We start from the raw sequence: 19,189 nt of genomic DNA on the forward strand, positions 1-19,189 counted from the left end.
ACGTACTCAGACAAATACTGGGATATGTTCAATGAAATAGATGATGATTTTGAGGATGTGGCCATAAGAACTTTCAAGGTCGGCCTACCTGCCGAGCATGGTTTGAGGAAGTCTTTGACTAGGAAACTTGCTAGTAGTGTACGTCAACTCATGGACCGAATTGATAAGTATAAGAGGGTCGAGGAAGACCAACAACAAGGCAAGGGAAAGGCTAAGGTTATCCCTCAAGAGATGAGGGATTTTAGGTCAGATTGCTACAACAATAACCAGCCCCGAAGAGATGTGGCTGGGCAATCGGGATCTACCATTACTCAAATGGTTAACACGGTATTCCAATAACCAATACACCAAGTCTTGGAGAAAATTAAGAACGAGTCATTCTTTAAATGGCCAAATAAGATGGGAGGTGACCCTATGAAGCGCAATCAAAGCCTTCATTTCCAATACCACCAGGACCGAGGGCACACCACAAAAGGTTATAGAACTTTGAGGAGTCATCTGGAGCAACTAGTCAGGGAAGGGAGGCTGAAACAATTTCTACCTCAGCCCAATGGACCAGGGGGTCTAACAGGATCAGGATTTCAGGGAAATGCTTTTTCTAGAGTCCCTTTGGGCACCATCAATGTCATCTTCACAGCCTAGAAAGAACTGGTTCTCACCTTTCCAGGGTGATGTTTGTAGCCCGGCCACCAACTGAGGACTTTAGATTTGAGCCGAAGAGGGCTAGAGTGGAGAACTGGCTATTAATGAATTTCTCTGAAAAGGACAAGGTGGGAACCATACAACCACATGATGATGCCTTGGTGATCACCTTTAGGATAGGGGGATATGATTTTAGAAGGGTGATGGTGGATCAAGGTAATGGGGCAGAGATTATGTACCCTGATTTATACAACGGACTGGGCCTGAAATCTGAGGACTTGACAGCTTATGATTCGCCTCTGGTAAGCTTCAATGGGAAAGTTGTTATTCCAAGGGGCCAGATTTGACTTTTCGTACAAGGAAGGTCAAAGGTGGTGGAGGTGGATTTTATTGTAGTGGATGCTTATTCTCCCTACACGGCCATTGTAGCAAGACCTTGACTTCATGCCCTAGGAGTCGTTTCCTCCACTCTGCATTTGAAGGTAAAATATCTGTTTGGGGACTAGATTGAGGAGTTGGCTGGGAGCCAATCCGTGGCAAGGCAGTGCTTGGTCGCTACAATAATGCATTAGCCAGGAGTGGAGTTCTTAACCTTTGTTGAGGGGAGCTTATAGCAATCAAAGACTCCAGGGTTACCTGTGCAGGAGACAGACGAGGGGGCAAAGTGTGAGAATTTAGAGAAAAATGTGATAGATAATGATCTGGAAAGGTTTTTTCAAGTCGGAGCTCAGCTGCCTCCTTAGGAGAATGAAGAACTAATAGAGTTTCTCAAAAGGAACATTGATGTGTTCACGTGGAGTGCCTACGAAGCTCCTCGGGTGGATCCGAACTTCATTTGCCATCATCTGAATGTCAATCCATCCATCATTTCTGGAAAACAACCACCTCAATGTTCATCTAAAGAGCATTCTGATGCTGTCAAGGACGAAGTGATCAAACTTAAGTAAGCCAGAGCTATTAAAGAGTTTTTTTACCCCGAGTGGCTAACCAATACTGTAGTGGTGAAGAAGAAGACTGGAAAGTGGTAGGTATGTGTGGACTTCACAGATTTGAATAAAGCCAATCCAAAGGACCCTTTCCCCATGCCTCAGATTGATTAGCTAGTGGACGCAACTGTAGGCCATCCTTGGATGAGCTTTTTGGATGCCTTCCAGGGATACCACCAAATACCACTAGCTCTAAGTGATTAGAAAAAGACAGTTTTTGTCACTCCCACTAGAAATTACCACTACAAAATGATGTCATTTGGTTTAAAGAATGCAGGGTCTACCTATCAAAGGATGATGATCAAGATGTTTAAGCCACAGTTAGGAAAAAACATTGAGGTTTATATAGATGATATGGTGGTAAAGAGTAAGGTAGAATTCGAGCATGGTAGAATTCGAGCATGTTAATGACCTTGGGAATATCTTTGGGATATTAAGGAAACACAAGCTACACCTTAATACTTCTAAGTGTTCTTTTGGTGTTGGTTCAGGAAAGTTCTTGGGGTACATGGTCACTCACTGTGGAATTGAAGTCAACCCTAAACCAAATTAAAGCAATTAATAGTTTACAGCCACCTTGGAATCCTAAAGAAGGCCAGAAGTTGACAAGGATGACTACTGCTCTAAATCAATTCATTTCTCAGTTAGCAGACAGGTGTAAGCCTTTCTTCTAGTTGTTGAACAAGTGGAAGAGATTTGAATGGACCGATGAGTGTGTCCTGGCCTTCCAGCAGTTGAAGGAATACCTATCTCGGCCACCCATTATGTCCAGGCTTGAGGTGGATGAGGTTTTGTTTGCTTACATCGCAGTGGCTTCCCATGTGATGAACTTGGTGTTGGTGCAGGTTGATGGTGGTGTGCAGAGGCCAATTCACTATGTGAGCAAATCACTGTATGAGGCCGAGGTGCGTTACCTGCTGCTGGAAAAGGCCATTTTGGTAGTAGTGCATGCTACACGTAAGCTCCCCTACTATTTCCAATCCCATATAATTGTTGTCTTAACTCAACTTCCGCTTAAATCACTTCTTTGGAGTGCTGATTACACTGGAAGGATTGCCAAGTGGGGTACAATCCTAGGGGCTTTTGATATCAAGTACATGTCTCGCACCTCTATCAAGGGTCAAGTTTTTGCAAATTTGGTGACCGAGTTCGCTGAATCTCCTTTGGAAGAAAAGGTTGAAAAGTAGAACATGGATGGAAAATCAGTTGGTGTGGTCTCCTTGCAAGAACCTTCATCTTGGAGGGTATACATTGATGGTGCGGCGAATCAAAGAGGATCTGGAATGGGGCTAGTTATGATATCTCCTAAGAAGATCACTATTGAGAAAATCCTTGAGATTGGGCTTCTCGGCCACAAACAATGAGGCTGAATATGAAGCTCTATTAGTAGAGATGACCATGGTTTAGAAAATGGGAGGAAAAGCAGTGGAGGTCTTCTTGGATTCAAGGTTGGTGGTGGGCCAAGTAAAAGGAGAGTTAGAGGCCAGGGATGCAAGAATGTAAGAATATTTAAGTCAGGTTAAGCATTTATAGTCGAGGTTTGAGTCTTTCAACTTATAACACATCCCTAGAAGTGGAAACACCTATGTTGATTCTCTGGCCACTCTTGCAACCTCCTCAGCACAGCGCTTTCTTCGGGTTATCCTTGTTGAAAACTTATGTAAGACTACTGAGATGAAGAGTGAGGTGGTCCATATCTATCAAATTAGGGTGGAACTTAGCTAGATGGACTCCATAGTACTTTTCCTTAAGGAGGATATCTTGCCCAAGGAGAAGTCAGAGGCTGACAAGGTGCATAGAAAAGCTCCTCGGTTTTGGCTGTTCAAAGACCAGAAGTTATACAAGCGCTTCTTTTCTGGACCATCTTTGCTATGCATACACCCTGAGGCAATGGAGTTACTCCTAGAAGAGTTACATAAAAGGATTTGTGGAAGCCATACTGGAGGCAGATCCTTATCTCACAAGGCCCTCACCTAGGGATATTAGTGGTCAAATATGCAAAGGGAAGCATAAGAGTATGTGAAGAAGTGCGATCAATGCGTTGAAGTGTGATCAATGCGTTAAATGCTATGAAATATCTAACGGGAAAGCTGCTACCACTACAGTAAATGCTCTGCAACTAACTCTCTGGCCTCATTAATAAAGAAGTGATACCTGAACAGTAACTTTCAGCCTTACAGCTACTCCCCAAAGACTTCAAGAAGGTGTGGATGGAACAAGGATCAACACCAGCAATCTAATCTACACGTGGAGGGTAGAGATGAAGGAGGATGATAGTATAAAATAGAAAGAAGACCCTAAGGGGAGGGGATCGGAGAATTAAGAGAAAAACACTGTAGTAATAAGAACTATACTTGAATTAAACTCCAAGAATTATATACAAGAACTGATTTCCTCGGACTGTGCCAATGACGATTTTCATTAGATACAACCAGTCTATATTTACTTTATTGTCACTTGGATCCACGATAATTGCTACCCAATTCATTAGAGTCTAGGTTTCCAACCCACTCTCTACAAATTCATTGCATTGGGCTCTTTGAGCCTAGATCCTTACAATGTCAGGTCCTTACAATGTCAAAAGTCAAAACTAGGTTTTGTAGCAAAAATATATATAACTATAAATATATATATATATATATATATTTTTTTTTTTTTATAATGGATTTTTTTGGTGTTGTTCATTAAAAGGAAAATTATTGCAATATTTAGTACAAAATCAATTATAGATTGAAAGACTATTGAGTTGCATTTTGATAGATCACAAATGATTGAGTATAATTGTAAAATATAAATATATATATATATATATTTATAAATTTATAAATTTTCTTTTATTTATAATTTGTTAATATTAAATAAATGCTAGTTTTATTTTTCACATATTAATTTAATTTTTTAATTTTTGAAAGGTCAATTTCTTTTCTTGCTTCCCCCCTCTCCCCAAAGAAACAATCCTAGTTTCATCCTTGCCTGTGTGTGTGCTCCAACATGTTATCTATAAATTAATGTTCCTAAAAAAAAACATATAAGGAATCCAACACATTAACAAGAGATGTCAAGCACTAATTAAGGGAATCTTAATATAAAAAAAATTAAATGATTAATGCAATGATAAAGAAATATTTTATTTTAAAAAAAAGTATGTAAATATTTTCAAATTAAACTCTTTATGAAAAGCCAACTAAGTAAATTGAGTCAAATATGAAAAGTAAATCGCATATATTTAAAATATGGCGAGGTCAATCAATTAATTAAATCAAATCAAATATAATATAATAAAGGATGGAAAGCTACCCCATGAAAGCAAATAGAATCCCTTTAATGACGCAACAAAACTCACAATATTTTCAAACTAATGACACCTCACATATGGGCCGTTAAAAAATTAAATTGCAGACTGAGGTGGCCCACATGTGAGGCAGTAAACTAATTTGAAAATTTTGTAAAATTTAGTTGTTCCCATAGCTTTATTGAAGCAAATAATGGCAAACATAGAAATAATCAACTAATCTTAATTAACCTAATCCTACACATTCATGAGTCAAATAAAATCACAATTCATATAAGAATCATCAAATTTAGCAAACTTGTTATTTCATTAAAATAAAATTTGGCTCAATTTTTATATGGACAAAGAAGAGTATCTAAACCTCTTCGAATACCTAACTATTCTCTCAGGTGTATGCAATCCTCCCATCCCACACACAGGTAATTACAAGGAGAAATCTCTTAGGGGTGGCTCCAAGATGTTTCGAACTCAAAGTCTTATGGATATTATGAGGCCTTAAGAGCCACTAAACAAACCCCTTGGGGCTAAATTTGGCTCATTTTTTAGATTGGAATGTATATGTAAGCTGTTAGTATGCATTTGCATGTTTGGACATGTATATGTACAATTTCCAGAATTTGTTTCCTAAATTCTCTTTATCTGACTCAATACCAAATCATTTATTTGATATTTCATAGATACATGTGTGGGAGTTACAAACTTGGAAAAGTTTTTTTTTTCCTTTCTTTTAGTGATTTGAGATTTAAAACCTCATGGGCAATGCAGATCCCCCCCCCCCCCCCCCCCTTCTGTTAAGGTAGTTACACAAATGGAGTTGTAATTTAATTAATTACAAAGAAAATTAAGAAGACCTCAAGATGAACATCTTTTTTATTGATAAAAAGAATGCACAGTACCTGAATTATTACAAGACTTTGGTTCTAAGTACAATATATGAAAAGAAATATTACAAGACTTAATATCCTAGTTACAATCTAATAAAAATAAATAGATAATTACTTGTTACAACCTAAGAAAAGTAAATAGAAAGTTTCAAGGTAAAAAACCTAATCAACATTCCATAGACTAGGATCAAGCTAAATTACCAAGTGGAAAGGTGTTAGACACCCACCTCACTCAACCTAAGTTTGTCTTCTAGGATATACCAGCCAACATAAAAAATCCATTATTCCAATGCAAAAAAAAAAAAAAAAAAACATTTTATGGCAGTATGTAGGCAACGTAGTTACTCCAACCTAAAATAGGCATATATCACTCTTATGAATCTAAATTTAGTTAAATTTATGTCCATTTGAAGCCATGGAAGTCTACTTTTCAATGAGACAACACTCACTAAACTATTTATCAAAATTCAAAAGATACAAGGAAATCAATAATCAAAGGTCATTTTTCGAAAACAAAAACTTTTGAATATTTTGAAACATTTTTTTAATTACTTCTGAACAACCAAGAATGCCACAATTACCAATGAGAGACATTTTTGAAGCTCATCATTGGGGTAGTAAATCTAAGTCATTAGTTGATATAAAATTACATGTCTACATCCTAATTCCAACATATCTAGATACATTCACCATGGTCATCATATTATCATGGTCTAATTCCTAATCATGCAAAGCATACAATAAAACAATTATGCATATTACCTGCAAGCAAGATAAGTTAATAACCATGAGGGAGGGTACTTAACTTGCTTGAAGGGTTCTTGAACTTTATAAAATGAGGTGGCTATACTATTATTAAAGATTTTTAGTAAATTGTGCTGATCATATGAGGTTGAAGTTTGTGCTTAGCCTATCGTACTTGGGTGTGTGTGGTTTTTTCACCTGTTTGTGGTGGTGGCATGGTTGTACAAAGGGGGGTTTGGATTGAATAGCTTGGTATTTGTTTGGTTGAGGCTTTTGTGTGGTTATAAATTTATGGTGGTTGGGGTTTTGGACCTTTGGTTGAAATCAAGAAGTAATGATTGAAGCTTCTTTTGGTTGTAATTGGGCTATGGTGGCATTTGAAGAGAAAGAGGAGAAACTTTTAAATGGTTTTTTAATATTTAAAGGATTTTTTAATACTTGTAGTATTATGTGCAGTGTAGGCCAGGTGATATATTATCTTCACTTAACAAACCAATGTAATGGTAACAAAGGGTTAATTTGAGCATTTCCCATAGTTTAAGGGATTTTAATTTCAAATTAGAAGCATAAGGGTTAGTTTAATTTTGATTCAAAGTCCAAGATTTATTTATTTTTTTGCTTTTTTTTTTCCTTCAAAAATGTGAATATTAAGAAATTTCAATATATCACAACAAGAAAATTTATGCTAATTGCTAAGTGCATCAACAAATTACCTTCTAACATTATTTTTCTTACTTAAAAACGTTGCTAAAGCATTTTCCCTTTGCCCTCTTTCTTTTTAGTGGTGTTTTAAGAATGTCGCCATTTCCTACATAAAAACTAAAAATGTCATATTATTTAGTGGGGTTTTCGAAAACGTCACTAAAGGTTTTTGAATGCCATTAAAGAGTTATATATGGCAATGTTTTTAAAAACGTCACAACAAACCTATTCCGATGGTGCTATTTCGACGTTTTTTACCATTGCTATAAAAAACATCGCGATAGATCATTTGTGTCTACATCAACGTTGTTTTGGTTTTTTGCAACGTTTTACAAATGCCGCCTAAACCCAGTTTTTTTGTAGTGATTCTATCTAATGATATCTTTACAAGGTCTTTCAAGACACAATTTTTTTAAGGAATGAATATTAATAATATTAAACTTAGGTACAAACATTTAAGATGTATCTTATTATTATTCTTATATGCTTTTGTGTGTTTGTAGGAGTTACAATTAAGATTTAGCTTAACCTATAAAAAAAATTAAAGATTTAAGGGGCATACAATGCCTACAGAAAACATTTTATTAGATACAAACTCATGTCATGTACACATGTTGCCAAGTATTTCATAATTTGACCAAGAAGATAATCAAATTACAAATGCATAATCTTTAATATGATGCAATAATCTTTTTTTTTTTTTTTTTAAATTCTCCCTTGTAACTAAACCAATACGTGAATAGATTAAGTTGAATCAAACATTAGAGCATCAACATTGGATGTTCTAAAAAAATGCTACTTTAACACACCAATAAATTATTTTATCTATTTTAGCATAATATTTGAAAATATACCCTACATTTATCTTCTATTCTTCCATAAAACACATTAAAATAATACATATAACACATTATAATAATATTATATCAACACACAACTCAACCCAAAAAAGAAGAAGAAATTATTTAAAAAAACAAAAAAAAAGAAAGAGCCATTAAGAGGGGAGAGAAGAGGAAGAGAAATTATATATATAAGAATAACATGAGCTAGCAAAGTGCACTGTAACTCAATGCCAATTTTTTTTCCTTCAGTTTAGCACATCCAATGGAGCATGCTTTTTGGTATATTTGGTATGCTAAAATGCTAAATTTATTTGACAAGCATCCTAAGAGCATCAGTTGTGCCATCCTAAATGCCATTTTAATACACCAAAACTCACTTTATCTATTTTACCACACCATTTTACAATACATCTCGCATCAGATATTCTATTTTAACATTACAACACATTAAAATAATATAAACGTCTAATAAAAAATTATTAAATTTCTCCAAACCCAAAACTTCTTTCCCCATTCTCTACATTGGGGTCTGAACTAAAAACTCATTCACCACCATCACAACAGTAAACACACCACCACAGATCATCCCACCAAAAAAAAAACCCATAACCACAACATCCCAAAAAATCATCCCCACAAAAAGTCCTTCGACCAAAAAATCATCACCATAAAAAACAAAACCACAACAGCCCAAAAATTCATCACCACAACATCTCTCTCTCTCTCTCTCTCTCTCACAAAAAGTCCTTAATTTCCAAACTCTGTAAACCCATTTCAGCATAGAATTTCTTCTTTTGGGCGATATCAGCGATGTTGGATAAGAGGTGGCTGGACGAGAGCTAGGCAAGAGGAGTTTGGGCAATATCAGCGGTAGCATCTAAGAGTGAGAAGGATGTCATAGGCTAACATATCCATTGGAACTTAGGCTAACCCACCCAAACCCACCTACCGCTAATCCATTCATCGGAACCCATAGTAGAAACCACCCATCAAATCACAGCAAAAAAAAAAAAAAAACCACAAGAGAGAGAGATTGGCAGCACAATGAGGCATCAACTTGGTGAGGCTGAGAGAAAGAGAGGAAAAGTAGTGAAACTTCACTAAGCATTGCAGCAACCAACCAAGAATGTTAAGATTGGGTCAAGAACCAACCTATTTTGTCAAAGGGTAAAACCTTGGTGGTTGAAGAGATAGAAGATCAAGACTTTCTAGTTCGAGTGTTAGAAGATCAAGATTTACTGGTAGAAGCGTTCAAAGATCAAGATTTGCTGGTTAAAGAGTTAGAAGATCATGATGTGGGCCAACCTAGTTTTGATAATTACATTGAAAAACAGATTGGTGAAGAAGGGAAAGAAATGAGTGATTGCATGAAATATGTGGCTGAACCTGTTTATGATTAATCTATGGAAGAAGAAGATGTGATTGTTGAGGGGAAAAAGGATTTATCATTAGGAACAAAGGCCTTGCAAGTTCCAAAGCAAGAAATGGAGAAAGACAAACAAAATAAAGGTAAAATTTTTCCAATTAATTTCTGCATTGAAGGAAGAATTTGTGACTTGTTGATTGAGAAAGGTAGTTATGAGAATATGGAGTCACAAGAGATTTTGAACAAGCAAGAATTGAAGCATCAACATAAACTGTCTTGCTTACGTAAAGGAGATGAAATTAGACTTTCGAGAGATTGTTATTCGATTCTTTGTGATGAAGTAGACATACAATCATGTAACTATAGACAAGCCATCTTGGGAGGAAGGTGCAGCACACATGGTTTGCACAAGATAGTGCTTCACTACTTATTTCAACCAAAGAAGGGGAAAGCAAGTCCTAAACCAGTGGCCAAGATGAAGAAGACTTTAAAATTGGAGGGTCAACCAAACTTGAGGACAAGTTTGCTTTCAAGAAAGGGAGTCCACCTAATGCAAATGCATCTACATTGGAGTTTCAGTTGTGTGGGACTTCACTGTGCAAAGGCAACAACATTTTGTGTGCTACAAACAACAACAAACTGATTATACAAGGGAACTGCATCATCCTAGAAGGCTAGAAATTCATACAAATCTTGTGGCAACCAAGAGCACTTGAGGTCAAGTGCTTCTTAAGAGTGAGAGTCCTGATGCAGGGCAATTTCGAGTAGCTATATCCTAATCCTTTTATAATTGATTAGTTAGTTAGTTAGATGATTTCTTAAGTATTAACCGATAGGATTTAGACACTTGTCAATCATCTAGAGCTTACCAATGCCAAACAACTAGTATAAGTAGTAGAATGTAAGCTCTTTGTAAATCAGGTTTTGGTAATTGAATAAATTGTTAGCCTTTGTGTGCTATTTGGAATTGTGTGTTCTTGTAGAGATACTTATCCACCTTCTAAGCAACTCAGCATTTCATTGTTTCTAAACCATACACAAACAGCCCATCACATTCCTTACATCAGAGTGGGAAAAGAAAAAAAGGGAAGAGATCGTTTTTTGAGAAGAAGAGAGGAAGATATTTGACAGAGGGGTGAGAGAGGAGAGAGAAAAGGGAATAAATAAATAATAAAAATTTTACAACTCTTGTCCGTACGCTTCCAAATTTGAGATTATATTGTTTATCTATGTCAAATATTTTGGCATATAGAATATCTCATGTGAGATGTTTTTTAGTTTTTGGCATTTGGCACACCTGATGGTAGTGCTTTAAAAGGAAGCAAAACCAGGCAAAATGATACAATAATATTTGGACTTGAGAAAAGCCAAAACCACCTCCCCTTAAAAAAAATAACAAAAACAAAAAGCATGCATTCCATCTAGTGCTCCATATTTCATGCTATTGAAATCAATAACTTTTTTTTTTTAATTACAAATTTCAAGTCATTGAACTTTGTTGTAAGCACCAAAAAGTGACAATTGAGTTACATGACTCTCTACAATTATATTATTGATTTTATTGGTAATGATTACCGCACAACTACTATTGCACACTACGCATATTGCCATGTTATTTGAAATAGTGTTTTAGTTAAAATTATGTTTCACCATTTTACAATTTTAATTGAAATCTTCATGTTTTCAAAGAACATGCGTTGAGAGTGCAATAACGAATTTGTAACAAAAATTTCTCTAACAATTATATGACTTGTTTTAATAATTTAATGAGTGAGATTTGCTTACTTTAATGGATTGGATAGATTCCTTATTTCCTTACATGCAGAGTTATATGTAAAGATGGAAATTAATTGAATAATTGCTATACGATTATTATGGAATTAATTGAATTGTAATCCAAATAGGAACAAGAACAACTCCCCTTCTTCCTGCAAAAATTGAGATATTAATATTATTGGTAATGGTATTGGTAGGTAAGCAGTAAAAAAAGAAGAGAAAATTTCGTGTCTCAAAAAAGAAAAAAAAAAGAAAGTAAACGTGAACGAGGGTATTATCGTCCAACAAAATAGTTAATCAGTAAGGAGGGATAGCGGTGGGAATTGTAAGAAAGATTTTGAAATTGAAGGGTATTTACAAACTACAAAAACATATTACGTTACATTTTGAATACAATCTCTACTGTCTGTGTCTGTGTCTACTCTTCAAAAAAAGGAAACCTAAATAAGACAGCCCAAAACAGAGAGCACTGTATCACAAATCCCACAAATACAATTCTCGAAACCAAATTGGTTGGTTTTTGATTCATAAAAGTAAAACCATTTCTTCTCATTCTGTTTCTACATATAATCAAGAAGAGAAAGATGAACGACAAGAAAGATCATTATAGGTACTCTCCTTTATTCTTCTTAGTCTCTTACTACTACATTTTTTTGTGCTCTTTCTGATTCATGAATGTCATGCTATTCTAAATGGAATTGTGATTTGTGACATACCCATTTGCTATTTTGACTTCTAATTCTTCTGCTTTAGTTAATTCATGTTTCTTGTTTGGAAAAGAGGAAAATTTTGAATTTCTGCATTTTTAGTGATAGAGAATATGCCCTTTTCGTTTTCTGCATTTTTTTTTTTTTGGATTTGGATACGCAGAATTGTAGTTTCATAATAGTAACTTCTTTTTTATTTTTTGGTTTAAAGATCTGTTTCTGAGGTAGTCAATTGCTCTTTTCTTCCTTTTCTCAAAGAATTATATGGATAAAAAAGTTATAGAATCCCAACTCAAAATATAGTGAGCCCATATCTTATAGAAACCATTCAAAGATTTCATCTTTCAGACATTTTCACAACTTTCTTGAAATTCTTTTTAGGTCTACAATGGGAAGGAATCTTAGCCCAAAACTACAGCGTGAGTTGGAAAATCTTCAAAAAGATGCTGATAGTCGTAAATCAGCAATGAAGGCACTGAAGTGTTATGTGAAAGACCTGGATTCCAAGTCAATTCCACTTTTTCTTGCACAAGTTTCTGAGACCAAGGGCACTGGTTCTTTGTCTGGGGAGTGTACAATTTCACTCTATGAAGTTCTTGCTCGCGTTCATGGTGTCAAAATTGTTCCTTTGATAGACAGCATCATGACATGCATAATCTCGACCTTGGCTTCAAGTGCAGGGTCTTTTCCTCTTCAACAGGCTTGTTCAAAGGTGGTTCCCGCAATTGCGCGATATGGGATTGACCCAACTACCCCAGAAGACAAAAAGAGGCATATAATTCATTCTCTATGTAAGCCTCTTTCAGATTCTCTATTGGGTTCTCAAGAGTGCCTCACTTCTGGGGCTGCCCTTTGCTTAAAGGCTCTTGTGGACTCGGATAATTGGAGGTTTGCTTCGGATGAGATGGTTAATAAGGTGTGTCAAAATGTTGCTGCTGCTTTGGAAGAGAAGTCTACTCAGACCAATTCTCATATGGGTTTGGTGATGGCTTTAGCAAAGCGTAATGGTTTAATTGTTGAAGCATATGCAAGATTGTTAATACGGTCTGGATTGCAGATATTGAATTCTGGGGTTTCGGAGGGAAATTCTCAGAAACGGTTGTTGGCCATTCAAATGGTGAATTTCTTGATGAAGAATTTGGATTCCAGGAGCATATTCTCTGAGCTTGAGTTGATAATTGAGGAGATGGAGAATTGCAAGGATGATAAGATGGCTTATGTTAGAGGTGCTGCTTATGAAGCTTTGCAAACTGCAAGGAAAATAACTCCCACAAAAGGGTCAAATTTTGAGAGTACTCCTGGCTCAATCACTGGGTCAAATTTTAGCAGGAGAGAGCATAGTAGGAAGAATTTATGGAATGCTGGTGATAGATCTCCATCTCCATCACCTGAATCACGGACTATTGATTCCTTTCTTGGATATGAGTCATGGGTTGAGTCGCCCATTTCAATGAGGCAGGTTTCTCAAAATTCAGATTATGATCGTAGGAGTGTGAACCGGAAGCTTTGGAGCTATGAGAATGGAGGGGTTGATGTGTCTCTCAAGGATGGTTTGTTTTCAGAGGTTCAGGGAAGTTTCATGTCTAATACACACTCTGGGAATGATGAATATGATTGTAATCGAGGAGATTACACAGAGGAATTTGCAGGGTTTTGCAACCGAAATCCTAGAAATGGAATGTCGAGAAGCGCTACAACTAGTCCCCTGGTATGTTGCTCATGCATATTATCATGATTTATTGTTTGATTTTGTTTCAATTTTGAATAAGAAATTGTAGTTTATGGTTTTTTGGCTGAGTGAAATTGAAGTTATAGGAGCTGTCATGCTTGGTTTTTTAAGTATAATTCATAAGTTAAACTGAAAGTGATGGGAGAAAGGAGATAAATAGTTTCTTGACAAATTTTAAATAATAACTCACAAATTGTGGTGACAGATTTTTTTATGGATGGAAAACTTTCAAATTTCTGGTTCTATCATGTGCAACTTATTCAAGACATCCTATCTGCTTTCCTAAGGAGAAGAAGGAAAGAAAAAAAAAGTAACTCCACCACAATTTTTTTCTTTTGAAACTTTGTTTTTTATATGAACTTGAGTTCCAACTGATCGAGCCTGCCAATGTTTGTAAATTTGTGATTCTGTCCTCTATTCTGCTCCTAGTTGTAACTCTCATTTCACCAAAGCTGTGATTCTAGTAGTTTAATTCTATTTTCTGTGTAGTACTGATATTGACGAGTAGTAGCCACTTCTTCTTTTTTTGTGCTTCAGAGGTCACGCACACAGATTAATGTTGACAACATCAGGATCTGTAAGACTCCAAGGAAGCTCATTTGCTCTCTTCAGGATCCAAATAATGGGAACTCAGACTTTTCTGAGAAACAAGCCAGAAGGTTCAAAAGTCTATCCTCAAGCAACATTGAGTGGACCCCAACAAGCAAATATGACCAGAATGGTTTTTCACATGTTGTGAACTATAATGACAAAGAAAATGGAGGTTTATATGCCACTGGTGAGCAGTTCCAAGGCAGCCGTGAATCAGTTTCATCAACTGATGATGTTCTTACTGATACTGATTTGCAAGCATCCAGTGAGGTGGTTCTTGAATTTAAAACTCGAACTCACAAGCCTGGCATTCAGAAGGCTCATCAAAAGACTGCTATGAAATTCATTTGTGGCCTCTTTTTTGTTTTACTTGCAGTATTTACTACACTACTTTGGATCAAGGATCAGGATGAAGGCTACTATCTTGTACCAACTTAATGTGCTCATAAATCATAATGATGTATATTGTTGATTTGATAATGTAGTAAATCAGGGTTATGACTAATGGTGAAAACCTTTCTCAAAATTGGGTTTTTACTGGAGGTTTATGCAAAATCTGTAACAGTATTAAGACTCATCACAATCTTTGTATTGGATGTTCGATGTGCTTTATAGAAGTAAAAATTTTGAGTTCTTGAGAAAGATTGTTTGTTCCTTTGCTTGATTGCTTTAAAATTTTGCTTTAACATCTTTTTAAATGTTTGGTGGAATTTAATTGCTTGCCTGAAATGTTTGCTGCAATCTAATCAGTAAATTCTTGTGATCAAAACTAATATTGATTTGTCTAGTGTTTTTTCAGAACGTGTTCTTTGCCAAAAAGGGCATTTGAAATTATTTCTAAAGAAAGTAGAAGACAACTAAACCATTCTTTTGCTTGGTTGATGGCTACCAGAATCTTTTTATTTCCACTCCCAAATAGTAACCTACAAAATATTCTTAATTTTCTTTTTCAAGATCTTGCATTTTTTTTCCAGTCAACCACGTAGTACACACAATTGGAGCATCTTACATCAACTTGATTTGCAGTGACTTGTACAGACACTCTTGATATTGCCTGCAAATAAGATAAAAGCAATGGCATGCTGTTATATAATTAGAGATTTGGGTTATGTAAATGCTGCAGACCTCTCCATTCTTCTTCAGGACCTAGGATGATAGGTTTGAGCAAGGCTGACTGGCCGACACATACATAAGAATATGTGCTGTAGTATTCATGTCTTGAGCCAGGACTGAACATGTATAGTTCATCAAATCCTTCCCTCCCTACTCCCACTGAGTTTCTTTTACCCTGTTCCATAATAGAGATCAGATCATCAGAAAGGAAACAAAAGAAAATGGTCAATATCTTTAGGATTGAATCCTCTCATGAGTTCAGGTAAGTGGCACTTGAGAAGCATTTTTATTTATGTTTGATTAATGTACTTAATTTTACAAAAATGGATAAATGGAGCCTTATTTTAATTCAGTCCCATGAATTAGTAAATACATGACACAAATGGGTGGTACATATGCTTTAAAATTAATGGACACAAAATCTCCTAGTTGGTTAACTAAATGTGGAAAAACAATGCTGGCGTTAGGGTTCTCAGGATGACTTGAATTTAGGCCTGTGGCATGAGTACATAGTTCACCAACTATGGTGGTGTCTTTATCAATAGTGTACAAAATATAAATTATGTGCAAGCACAGAGCAGGGAATTGAGATACTCCTAATAAGATTTGTTAGCATTTGATCCACCTTCTAGAAAAGACTCGGTTACAGAAACATAGCTCTCCAGAGAACAAAGTTGTGTGTGACTTGGTTCTAGAGGTGTAAGACACATGAATTGCTCTGTTAAATACAATTGTTCGTGGTGTAAGTACCATTTTTGCAGCAAATTAAATGGAGACGTTAGAATTTGGTTATTATAAGAAAATTACCCTGTCAATTATTGTGAAATACCGAGGCGCACTGGTGTATATCCGACTCATTTGTTGTTTTAAATGCTTGTAGTTGTCATCTTCTTCACCCTCCATTTCTTCTTCACTTTCTCTTGGGCTGCTTTCTGCATCATCAGCAGTGTTTTGATTTCTTGCACCCCAACCAGACGAAAGGCCTTTCAGTGTCATTTGACCCAAAAATTGGCCTAAGCCAAATTCATTTTTCTGGCCGAAATCCGGAGGAACTAAAGCAAAGTTTGTTAATAATGGTGACCTGTTGAAGAAGTCCGATCCTTCTAATCCGAGTGCATAAGTTGCATCTGGCGTGCTCACTACCAAATGGCTTACAATGGACCCCGTCAGTTGGAGCAATGAAGAAGAGTTGGAGTTTGAGACAACAAGCTCTGAGCTTAACATATCTTTTTTGAGAGTCACAATGTATTTTACTTCAATTTTGTTCTCCGAGTCCCTATCTATCAGTTCTACCTGCATTTTACAAGTTCATACGTTTAACCAAGTACTTATATCTACAAGACTAAATCATGAACCAAACAAAGATATACATTATGACAATTTGACCGTCGATAATTATTAACTAATTCTAAAAAATCTGAAATACATTGTTGGTCTTTGAAGTTTTAATCCATGCACGATTTTAGTCCCTCATGTGTTTTTTTTTTTTTTTTTGAGTGAAAGTCCCTCATGTTTTAAGTGGTCGCTTTAGTCCTTAATTTGATGACATGATCAGATTAAAAACTGACATGTCATTATTCCATTAGACGCATGAAGTAAAGTGATCTCTTTAAATTTGTTTGAAACTAAAAACGATCACTTCAAATATCAGGGATTAAATCACTCATGAACTAATGTATATGCACTAACTATTATTGAAGCCTTCTAAAAATACTTAATAACCATTTGAACCAAATTCACTGACCATCTATGATATATTCTATTCCGTTCAACAAAGAGGGGTCTCAATAAATTTATAGGCTAAAATGCCTTTATCTTGATTATAAAATAGTTTCAAAATAGGTCGATATAAAGTTTGGTTTCATAGAATTCAATGTTTACTCTTTGGTGACAAGAAAGTTTCATGGCCTAAAAAATTATACACGGACCTGAATGGATTCTTGAGCATCGCCTCTTATATTACGAAGAGCCCAATTACATGGAGACCAAGAAACTTCGTCATCACCATCACTGGAACAATTTAAGGCTAAAGACACCCCTCCTTGAATGACAGCACCACCATTCTCATCCTCAGAGACTGATGTGTGCAGCAACTCCACCTTGCCTCCATGCCACATGGGAGCTTTGTATGATGAAATTAAGCCACTTGGTAGCATCAAGTTGACTGTGCTTCCGTTTTCGAGTCCCATCTTGGCAACACAGTTATCACCAATACCTTCAAAGGTGACTCCATGTCCACTGAATTCTTCCTCCAAGTAGTCCACATTGATGGGTTGGTATGGGATTGAAGCCACTGATGGTAGTGGAAATTCTCTCTTGCTATTATAGTACTGACTAAAATTGCATGGAAGATAAGTGTGGGAAGAAAACAAATGTTTAGCAGGTGGTTTAGTGGATATGGGAATGAAATAATTGGGTGAGAATAGTGAAAGTGAATTGCAAGCCATGCTCGTGCTTCTTTTCAACTTCAAGTCTTTTCCTTGACAGTCTTATTAGGCGTTTCCATTGTTGATAATGTATAGCATTTTCTTCTTTAGATATTATGGACAGAATGAATTTTTTTTTTTTTTTTGGAGAGAGAGAGTGGGGTCGACTTATCCCTTTGGCTTGTGTTTAAAAACAACGCCTTATTGAAAATGGATAATGAGACAAATGTTATTGGTTACGTTTTTTTTTCGCTTTTTTTCCCCCTACTTTTTAGTTTTTAGTCAAATGCTTGAATAACCACTTAATTCTGCATATCCTTACTGAGAAGTATTACGTCCATAACATTTTTATAATAAATCTTGGATGGTTAGTTATTATTGGTTCAAATTTGAATTTAGCACTGAGATTACTTTTTTAACCCAACAATAACAACTAGTAACAACTTACCACTTAGAATTTGTTGTAAAAATATTGTAGTCATATCATTTCTCATCCTTATTTATAAAAGAGATTTTATATATATTACAAAATTTACTATATAGTTTTTATAATGTTGTTAATTACAAAAAATAATAATCTGCATCTATATATATATATATAATAGCAGAAGCTGAGAAGTCAATTCTTACAATTAAGAAGGTGCTGTCATGTAAAAAAAGTGTCTACCTAAAATTCAACCACGTATACAGTTTAATCTTTAAAAAATTGTACGGTGCATCATTTGGAGAGGCTTCCTATCACAGTGTTAAAACAGTCTAATGGTCTTTGAGTATAAATACAACACTAACTACTTAAATGGGTAAATTACATTCAAAAGGCTGGCCTGTATACGGAGAAAGAGAGAGAATAGAGTTGTTCATCGGACCCCAAGAGAAAGAGAGAAAGATCCAAGGTCGGCCATTGTCCATTCCCTGGTCAGACTTAGACCATCAGACAACAAACATAGAAAGAAACTGTTAGGAGCGTGTTTGGTTTATCAGTTTAAACAGTAGTGTTCAGTGTTTAAACACTAAACACTAGTGTCCAAAAACAAAAAAGGACGTTTGGTGTGTCATTCCTGTTCAGGGATTGTTTGGAAAATAGTGTTCAAAAATCAGTGTTTAAAATGATATTTTTGAAATCATCTCTGGCCTGTTTTTAAACAACAAAAACTAGTGTTTCAGTGGCAATTGTGTAATTATTTTGAACATTTTATGGCCCACCTGGTCAGACATCAAAGCTGTATTGTCTCGGCAGTCTCACCCATACAGTCCCGTTAGGCATTAAAAAAATATTTTTTGAATAAAAAAATGTTTATTTTGGTTAAAAGGTGTCAGTTTTTTTTTTTTAATTTTTAAATCAAACACACGTACCAAACACATTTTTATGTTTTTTGAACACTAAAACAT

At 35.6% G+C, this 19,189-nt stretch overlaps 2 protein-coding genes across 2 annotated transcripts; one reads left to right on the forward strand and one right to left on the reverse strand.

Moving 5' to 3' along the window:
* Window positions 1-11,634: 11,634 nt before the first annotated feature.
* LOC126693041 (protein SINE1) lies at window positions 11,635-14,903 on the forward strand. Its single transcript, XM_050388904.1, has 3 exons — window positions 11,635-11,844; window positions 12,323-13,649; window positions 14,208-14,903. Exons 1-3 carry the CDS (start codon window positions 11,819-11,821, stop codon window positions 14,697-14,699), a joined length of 1,845 nt encoding a protein of 614 aa, XP_050244861.1. The 5' UTR covers window positions 11,635-11,818; the 3' UTR covers window positions 14,700-14,903.
* Window positions 14,904-15,119: 216 nt separating this feature from the next.
* On the reverse strand, window positions 15,120-17,918 carry LOC126693042 (protein NDH-DEPENDENT CYCLIC ELECTRON FLOW 5). Its single transcript, XM_050388905.1, has 3 exons — window positions 17,303-17,918; window positions 16,182-16,667; window positions 15,120-15,549 (listed from the first exon to the last, which is right to left on the reverse strand). Exons 1-3 carry the CDS (start codon window positions 17,819-17,821, stop codon window positions 15,355-15,357), a joined length of 1,200 nt encoding a protein of 399 aa, XP_050244862.1. The 5' UTR covers window positions 17,822-17,918; the 3' UTR covers window positions 15,120-15,354.
* Window positions 17,919-19,189: the final 1,271 nt, after the last annotated feature.

This window comes from Quercus robur, chromosome 7 (assembly GCF_932294415.1).
Source record: "Quercus robur chromosome 7, dhQueRobu3.1, whole genome shotgun sequence".
NCBI lineage: Eukaryota > Viridiplantae > Streptophyta > Magnoliopsida > Fagales > Fagaceae > Quercus > Quercus robur.